The 9,836-nt window shown below is 37.0% G+C and overlaps 1 protein-coding gene across 2 annotated transcripts in view; it reads left to right on the forward strand.

Moving 5' to 3' along the window:
- KCTD3 (potassium channel tetramerization domain containing 3) overlaps window positions 1–9,836 on the forward strand; it is a 69,946-nt gene that overhangs the window by 23,503 nt on the left and 36,607 nt on the right. For both annotated transcript variants that reach the window (XM_007466315.1, XM_007466316.1), the window contains exon 9: window positions 2,142–2,332. In XM_007466315.1, coding sequence (XP_007466377.1) covers window positions 2,142–2,332 — 191 coding nt within the window. The remainder of the gene's footprint in view (window positions 1–2,141; window positions 2,333–9,836) is intronic.

Below are 9,836 nucleotides of genomic sequence, written 5' to 3' on the forward strand. Positions count from 1 at the left end.
CATCTAAGGTAATTGTTGGTATGTATGTTCTTATTGCCATTTTAGAGACTTAGGTTCTTTGACATATATATCTATTGTCATACAGTTTGCAGTTCAGCATGCTTATAGTAAGTTTCAAAATCTTGTAAGGCATGTCCCCTCCACTCTGTTTCTTTGAGATTTTAATGTGGAAGATAACCATATTCTTTGCATAGCTTTTCCGATTTCAGAGCATTGGTTCACTAGGCAGCAGTAAGGAGATGGAGTGCTATAATATCAGAGCTTGTTCTGTCTTGTTTTACTTATGTGAAATTTTGTATTACATGTATGGAAAATTATAGAGCAAATATTGCTTTTTCTTTGTACTTAATTTTAACTTAAAAATAGAAGTAAATTCACATATCTTATTGACTTAAATTCTGTAATTGTTATAATCCATCTCAAATATGCTGTCCTGATTGTTTTACTCTTTTTTGGCATCTCTTTATTTTATAATCCCCTAATTTTTCTAGAGAAAAATTATTTAGAAGTACACTGTAAAAGATTAGATCGTATTTTTAAAAAGATTAGATCGTATTTAGTTTTATTATTTTTAAAAATATTAGATCGTATTTAGTTTTATTATTTATATTCCTCAATTAGTGATCACAAGATTACATCATTCACCTCATTAAATAGATACAGCATCTCTTTTTTGAACAGTGTATGAGCCTAGTATATGTCTGCATCCACATAGCAGCATATTATCATTATTCTTGAAGTCCTGGCAATTCTTGCTATGTGTCCCGTCTGACGGTTCCTAAGAGCCATCTCTATTTCATTTCTCAATGTTTGTCAGTATTTAGAGTTTATTAGATAATTATTTCCATTTATGTATTTCAACACATGAATCCCATCTGGTGGCTGAAGTGGGTAATTACAGACCATCCATTGCCTAGGAAAAAATAATACATATTTCTGTGTATTGCTTTTAAGTTTAAGGAAATCATTAGTTCTTGAAATTAATAAGAAGGTTGAACTGCATATTTTTGTGAATTATAGTTGTATTACTTTATTGTACATTTTTAAACAAAAATGAAGCTAAAGTGATTTTATTTAGGTTGTTAGGTGATCATCATTTATGAATACTAAAGTTTGATTTTTGTGGTGAATATGTCATGTAGTATATAAAGGAGCACTTATTTTCTTCACATTTATTTGTTCTCTTTAGGTAAGGCAAAGAGAATCTTTACAATTTTGTTTGTATCACTTGTTTGGTATAACTTTACAAAATAGATACTCCATAGTTAAAGTTCAGGTCATTTATTGTCATGATTGCTTAACTGTAGGTTTTAAGTGTATGAAGACTTACTGTATAATCACAGAGAATACATGTCTGAAAGACTTAAATTCAGTTAGAACAGAAAAAATTATTAAAAATTTACAGGTGTGTTTATCAGAAGTTAAATATTAAAGCATTTTTATTCAGTCAACTGCAAATCTGAATCATGATAATAAGTCTCTACATATGGGGAATGAATAGGCTCATGAGACTTTTTTCATTTAGAATAAAACCTTTAAAATCCAGTCCTCAGAGAATTGTTTCCAAAGCCCCACATTTTATTCACCTGATTGTGCCAAGATGTTGGAGTATACATCGTATACCAGATCACTCCATTATCTTAGTTTCCATGAATAGACTATCATCTGAAGTTTCAAAAAAAAAACGATTGGTTGAGTTTCAGTTAATAAGAGTAACTGAATAACTGATCAGTAACTGAAAGGAATAATAATTAGCCTGAAACTCTGATTTTTGTTGACTACTTCTATCCATAGATAATCACAGTACCAAATTTTTGTGTAGAAAAGTGAAAGGTACTACCTTATTTTTTTCTTTTAAGTTACTAAAGTTTCTACAATTTGAAGGACTTGGCTAAATTATTCTTTGGAGAAGTATAGAACTCTAGGCTCCTTTTAAGTGGTTTATATGTTTTATGTATGTAAATATAAGGTACCTCAGGAGTAATCTGGCTTTGTAGAGGATATAAATCAACAAAATTTTATATTTAATAAATATAAAGGTAGATAAATAGCTGTGATTCAATTTATTTTGGAACATTGATTTGTGGTTTTTTGCTTAAGTGCTGCTGAGTCTCACTTATGTGTCTGTTCTTGCTTAACAGAATCAAAGAATCTTCAGGATGGCAACAAGTGTTTACAAGCCCATATTTGGATTGGACTATTGAACGAGTAGCTCTAAATGCAAAAGTGGTTGGAGGTCCACATGGAGATAAAGACAAAATGGTCGCCGTTGCCTCAGAGAGTAGCATCATCTTATGGAGTGTCCAAGATGGAGGAAGTGGAAGTGAAATTGGTAGGAAAAATCTTGTGTATGCTGTTACACATAATATTCTGAAGTTTAAGAGGAATTGCCCATAAATATCAAAACTAGTTATTGGACTAGTTATTAGTTAGCTAGAGCTGCTGCATCTTATTTTCAGGGTCCAGTGATACACAGGGCTGCTCCATGTGAGAGGAATGATCTGGTAAGGAGGGAAGAAAACTGAAACCTGACTGCTCTATAAGAATGTGCTTTTCCTGAATCCTGTTTAGTGGTGGCTGCTTTCTCTCCACCTCTTTCGTACCACTGGGCCTGAAGATTGGGTGAATAACTTTCTTGTTCCTCATTTGTTGCTTCTAGGCCAGAAAGTCTCAAGCTTTTAAATCTTCTAAATTTCACTTGACATTCTAGTTCAGGACCATTAAGAGTTTTTGTTTGTATAGGTTTTATCTAATGCTATTTACCATAATAGGAATTAAAACTGAAATTTTAATAACCGCTTATTAATTTAAAAAATAACATAAATAAGCCCATTGCATGGTAACATGAATGACACTATTTTTTTTTGGCGGTACATGGGCCTCTCACTGTTGTGGCCTCTCCCGTTGCGGAGCACAGGCTCCAGACGCGCAGGCTCAGTGGCCATGGCTCACGGGCCCAGCCGCTCCGCGGCATGTGGGATCCTCCCGGACCGGGACACAAACCCATGTCCCCTGCATCAGCAGGCAGACTCTCAACCACTGCGCCACCAGGGAAGCCCCCGAATAACATTTTTAATGAAGAATAACTATATTTCCAAAAATTTTTGTGGGAAGAGTAGCAATGGTTTACAATTTTGTAAACCTCTAATGTTTTATTGAATTCTGATACTTATTTCTGCTTTCAGTCTGCTACGTTTTGTTACTCTGGTTGAACTACATGAAGAGAATTTGGCTTCACACAGATACATAGTTGAGAAAAACATATTTTTATATAGTCTTTTCAGATAATTGTGGATAGTGTTTGCTTCTGTCCCAAAATTTTGAAATGATACCGATGAACTCTGTTTATACAGATCATACTCTGTTAAATTAAAATCCATCAACCTGTTTTGTACTTTGAATGGATCTTTTGTCCTTACATAATTTTATAACATGATGCATTGGTCATTTGGAAAGTGTTGGTTTATTCTGAGTCATGTAGATCTTCCAAGTGTTGATACCTTTCATTGTACAATAGAGTAAAAAAAAAAAAAAAAATCACATGTTTTACTATAACCACTGATCACATCTCTGAACTCTGTTGTGTTAGGAAGTTGTCATGCTCACTGTGGCAGATAAACATTTTCCAGAATTCTGATATTCACTTGAAACACTGAGTTTGTATCATTAGTAACAGTTCCACTTTTCTCGCTTTTTAGGAAAGTCTACCAAATAACCAAATCTGAATTACTATAGTTTGTTAGTCATGCTTTCACATGAAAATGGTACGCTGTGAGAAGAGCAGCTGGTTTCCTCTCAGCTCCAGCAATTGGGAAGATGCTTCTCCTCGACACAGTAATGGTACTTAGTCACACAGAATATTCAGAAGACATACACTCAAAATTGAGACTTAGTCAATACATATTCTTACACAGATTGCTTCATCCAGGAAATGAAGTTAAGCTGGCCTTTTTTTCTTTCATTGAAAGTGTGCGGCAGAGAAGAATTTAATCACTACCAGTACAGTTTACTGCCACTGCTTTGATTCATGCTAAGGTGCTTGCTCTTTTTACCCAACATTGCTTTGCACCATTAGTGCAAAGATCAACAGTAATGTTCTAGGATAAAGTGTGATATTCATAAGTTTTCAACACTTTGAATATTTCAACACCATGTGTGTTTGTGGCCAGATACTCAGGTAAAAGATCTCTGGTGACTGGCTGGTACTGATACTGGATGAACAGAAACAAAACACCAGGTCCAGCCACATCTGTGTATTCATTTTTGTAAGACAAAAATGCAATTTTGCAGACAACCTACTGTCTGCACCAGTCTTTAATTCGAGGACTTACTGTGTCATTGAAAAGTGCCAGTGTTGTTGTGGTTTCTTTTACTGACATTTCATCTAGCAGGCATTCACCATTGCCATCTGTCCTAGCTTTCTTAGTCTCCCAGTGATTGTGTGCCCTCCTCTAGCCAGTGCAGTGCCATAACTTACCCTGTAGGATGATTCAGTGGCTTTTTCATTTCTGGTTTGAAAATCTGTAACAATTTGTGGCTTTTAAAACACTTCTTGTGTCTTCATTTAAAACATTTCTTTAAACTCTGAGTATTTGGTCTCAAGGGACCCATAGCTGGCTTTATAATACTGTTCAAAATTGTTCTGTTGCATAGGCACAATAAGGCAAGTTATTAATATCTATAAAGTTGAGGGAAAGATTAATTTTGTTATTTAAAATTTTTATATATAGTTTTGCTCAGTTTGTTTTAGAGTCCTCCCTTCCTTGAATCAAAGAACTCTACTATGTCATATGTATCTTTGCCAGCACTGTTAGATTTAGATGGTGCAGCTATGGATTGAAAGGCAAGTTAAGTATAAGAAAAATACATTAAAAATAATTTATTTTAGAATAAAATATTTTAAACAGTTTTAGGTAAAATTTAAAAATTAAGAAAGGTTTTCAGAACATTTTAAAAACTAATATTGCAAAACAACAAAGTGTACTTCTTGTGTTTCTTTGTAGGCACAAGGAATACTTGTATTTTAAAATAACTATAGCAGATGTAACTGAAGACAACTAATAAAAGCATAGTGGAAGTATTTAGGCCAAACTAAGTTAGTCTTGGGAAACTTAGTTAGTTATACCCCAGCCTACCATCATAAACCATTCTAGAGAATTTAAGAACACATATGCGGATGCCATTGTCTAAATGGTGACCTCATCACATGTCATGTAGCCTCTGGAAAATTCCTCTGTACATTCTTGAGATAATGAGAATTTGTTTAAAAAAGAAGGCAAGTAGAATTTGTTTTAAAAAAAGGCAAATATCACCATGAAACTAGTCTTGACTTCAGACTTCCAGAGGGTTCTCAGAGACCAAGGATTCCTAGACTATACTTAAAGAGAATCATTGTTCTAGGCCATTTTCCTTGCCTTCTCTCCCAGCTAATCCCCCAGTCCCCACGCCTGCCCACATTTCGAATCTCATACCATCTGCATTTACGCTTGATGTAGTCCTCAGCTGCCCTCTAGGTTACTATCCTTCATGCCTTTGAAATTACTAACTCTGATTTTCCAACTCAAAAATTCTTTAACTCCACTGGGATCTTCACTCATTACTTCCCTTTTTATAGGCTTGGATTCCATCATTATAATCACTCTAGCATAGAGCCTCAGTTTTCTTGTATCTTTCCCTTTGCCTTACCTACCTGGAGAAACCACATCCCTGGCCAAATCGACCTTTCCCCCTGAATATTAAAGGCGATGAGGAAAAAGAAATGCATATGCACACAAAACAATAGTCTCAGTCCGTGACCTCTACTCTCAAGTGGGCCTTTAAAGGCTACCCAGAAATCCTACTACATTACCCTTGTCAGTTCTGCCACTCTCCTAGATGACTGTTTCATACGTTTTTCTTTTTCCTTAAACTTCCAACATCTGTCATTCTCATTGACAGAATAGAGAAAACCAGGAGAGACTTTTCCTAAATTCCTTCAATCATAACTGCCCATCTATGTGTATCTGTGCTCATATAATCTATTATCACATTTATTACTGTGATTAAATTGTCTCTGATCTTATCTAAGGCCAACTCCTTATATCCAGCTGTGTACTATGTCCTATTTCCTTCTACCTAGTGGAGACATTGCTCTAGAAGTTATTCCACTCTGTTGGATCATTCCCATCATCATACAGCTGTGCTTTAATTCTGCCTTAAAATCAACAGCAAAAACTACCCAGTGTTCTCTTCCAGTTTTTACTTCATTTTTCTGTCCCTCTTAAAGCAAGAGAGAGTAGTTATCTGATCTTGTTTCTATATCCTCCTCTTCTCTTTAGAAGTTGCTCTAATTATGCCCCCAACCACTCTATAAAACTGTTCCTGTTAGTGTGACCCATGATCTGTACTCTGCTATATCCTAGGATCAATTTATAGTCTTCATCTGGTTAGAGCTGTCATTTGATAATATTTGATATAGTTGAATACTCTTTTCCTTTTGAAGACTTTCTTTCTTTGGCTTCTAGGACACCTTATTGTCTTGACTTTTTTTTTTTTTTTTTTTTTTTTTTGTGTGGTCTCTCCCGTTGCGGAGCACAGGCTCCGGACGCGCAGGTTCAGCGGCCATGGCTCACGGGCCCAGCGGCTCCGCGGCATGTGGGGTCCTCCCAGACCGGGGCACGAGCCCGTGTCCCCTGCATCAGCAGGCAGACTCTCAAGTACTGCGCCACCAGGGAAGCCCCTTGATTTTTATTATAGCTCTTTGTTTCTTCTCAGTTCCTTTTGATAGTTCTTCCTTATTTGCCTAATTTCAAAATCTTGGCATGCCCCAGGGCTCAGTCCTTGGACTTCATTCCTCTGTATCTGTGTCTGGTCCTCAAGATCATTCTCAGGTTCAGTGATTTGCTAGGAGGACTTAGAGGACTCAGCACATAGAGGTACTTAGAGCTATGGTTTATTACAGTGAAAGCATGCAAAGCAAAATTGACAAGAGAAAAGGCACATGGGGTGAAGTTCAGCGGAAACCAGGTACAAGCTTTCAAGAGTTCCCTTTCAGTGGTATCTCATAGGACATGCTTAATCCTCCAGCAGTGAATTGTGACAAACTTGTGAGATGTCTACCAGGGAAGAAGCTCACTAGAGACTCGGTACCCAAGGTTATTACTAGAGGCTAGTCACTTAAGTAGCCGCTGCCTAGCCTGTACCAAGATTCCAGATTCCCAAAAGGAAGCAGATGTTCGGCATAGACGCCATTGTTGACACAGCAGTTTAGGCTTTTTGTCAGCATAGATTAGATTGCTTTTGTCTAGAATTTCACGAGTGGAGTTATGTAGTTAGTGTGTGTTCTTCTGTCTCTGGCTTCTTTCATTCTACAGAATGCTTTTGAGATTCATCCATGTTGTTGAGTGTATCAGTGGTTCATCCCTTTTTATTGTTGAGTGGTATTCCATTGAAGTAATATTCCAGAATTTGTTTATCCATTCATCTGTTGGTAGACATTTGGTTTATTTCCAGTTTGCAGATATTAGGAATAAAGCTGCTATGAAGGTAGCAATCTTTCTTTGGACATTTTTTTTTTTTAAACATCTTTATTGGAGTATAATTGCTTTACAATGATGTGTTAGTTTCTGCTTTATAACAAAGTGAATCAGCTATACGTATACATGTATCTCCATATCTCCTCCCTCTTGCGTCTCCCTCCCACCCTCCCTATCCCACCCATCTAGGTGGTCACAAAGCACCAAGCTGATCTCCCTGTGCTATGCGGCTGCTTCCCACTAGCTATCTATTTTACATTTGGTAGTGTATATATAAGTCCATGCCACTCTCTCACTTCGTCCCAGCTTACCCTTCCCCCTCCCCGGGTCCTCAAGTCCATTCTCTATGTCTGCGTCTTTGGACGTTTTTAAAATTAAATATCTAGGAGTGGAATTTCTGGGACCTGTGAAAAGTGTATAGTTTATGTTATGAGAAAATGCACCACTGTCTTCCAAGTGTTTATTACCATTTTACATTTCTGCCAGCAATATGTGAGAGTTCTGGTTGCTCCACACCCTTACCAACACTTTTATTGTCAGTCTTAATTTGAGCCATTCTAGTGGATGTGCAGTGATTTTAATGTTGGTTTTAATTGCATTTCCCTAACTACTAATGATATTGAGCATCTTTTCATGTCCTTATTGTCCATTTGTACTGTGTTTTTGAGAAGTGTCTTAAAATCATTGCCCTCTTTTTATGAGATTGTCATTCTATTACTGATTTGCAATAGGTCTGTACATAGATTAGTGGCTTACAACGAGGGATAATGTCGTCCTCCAGGGAACCAGTGGAAATGTCTGGAGACATTTTTGGTTGACACCATTGAGGGAGGACTCCTCTCTCTGTCTCTCCAACTCCCCCCACCTCACTCCCTTTCCCTCTCCCTAACATCCCTCTCTCATTCCCTCTTCTCTCTTCCTCTTTTTGAAATTCAGTTACATTTTAGGCCACTTCATATTGGCCTTAGATGGCACTGAAGTGCTATTTTTTTTTTTTTCCAATTTCTTTTCTCCCCCTTCTTCAGTTTAGATCAATATCTCTACTGTCTTTTGCCCTTTTGCTGCGGTATTCATTTAACCTGCAGTTAAGCCCATCTAGTAAGTTTTTTATTTGAGATGCTGGACTTTTCAACTCTAAGATTACCTCTTTTGATTCTGTTTTAGTTTGTTTCTCAGCTGATATTTCTTGTCTATTCACTCATTATGCCTTATTTTTTGCTAAATGCAGCATATTCATTATAGCTGTTTTATTAGTTTTTGTCTGCTAATTCCACTGTCTGCACCATCTCATTTATTTTGAGTTACATTTTCCTGCTTCTTCACATGTCTAGGAAGTTGTGATTATATGTTGGGCTTGTGCATGTTACATTATGTAGAGAGTATGAATTATTATTATTATTATTATTATGTAGGGAGTAACAATGCTGTCTTCTTTTAAAAGATGTGCGTTTTATTCTGGCAGGCAATTAAATTACCAGAGGATCTTTATCCTGCTAGGCTTGTTTTTTTTGCTTTGTTAAGGATAGGTAGCCTTTTTCACCTTCATTTTTTATTTCAGGGCATGACTCCTACTCAGGGTGTGGTGTTATCTTTTTGGAGTCTTAGCTGAATGCCTGAAGAGTGAGTCTTACTGAGCTGGAACTATTGAATCCACCCATAGATGACCTCTGCTATTTCCACTTAGCTCCCAGGCCTACAGCAGCCTCTCTCTTTTATTCCTCGGGGATTCTCACCCAGCCCAGGTGCAGCCTGGTCTCAGCCAAGGCATAGGAAAACCCTTATACAAATTCTGCACCATCTCCACTCCCACACTGGTGCATTTCCCTTCTTTCTTTCTTATACCTTGTTCATAAATTCTAGCTGCCTCAACAGCTCTAGACTCTGATCTCAGCTTTCTCAGTTGAGAGAAACCCTCACTTGATTTTCCCTTGGGTTTCACGTTGCTGTGGTCGGGAGAGCTTATACAGAAAGCCAGTGTGACCGTGGGGCTTATCTTGTGTATTTACTGTTTCAGGTCTTCTGCTCCCTGTTGTCCGGTGCCTAAAAACAGTTGCCTCATGTATTTTGGCCAGGTTTTTTTTATGGTGAGGAATAGTCTGATGCCATTTATTCCATCATGACTGGCAGTGAAAGTCCCCCCTAAAACTTTAGGGAAAAAAAAAAACTTTAAAACTTTTGAAATTATAATATACTGGTAAGTATACAGAAAAGAAATCAGTTGTGGGTTTTTTTGTTTGTTTTTTCAAATTGCCGCTTGTAACATACCAATTAATGAAGGAGATTTTATGCCTTGCTTCAAACCCCCCCCCCCCCCCCCCCCCC

The sequence above is a fragment of the Lipotes vexillifer genome, unplaced genomic scaffold (genome assembly GCF_000442215.2).
Source record: "Lipotes vexillifer unplaced genomic scaffold, Lipotes_vexillifer_v1.1 scaffold139, whole genome shotgun sequence".
Classification (NCBI taxonomy): Eukaryota; Metazoa; Chordata; class Mammalia; order Artiodactyla; family Lipotidae; genus Lipotes; species Lipotes vexillifer.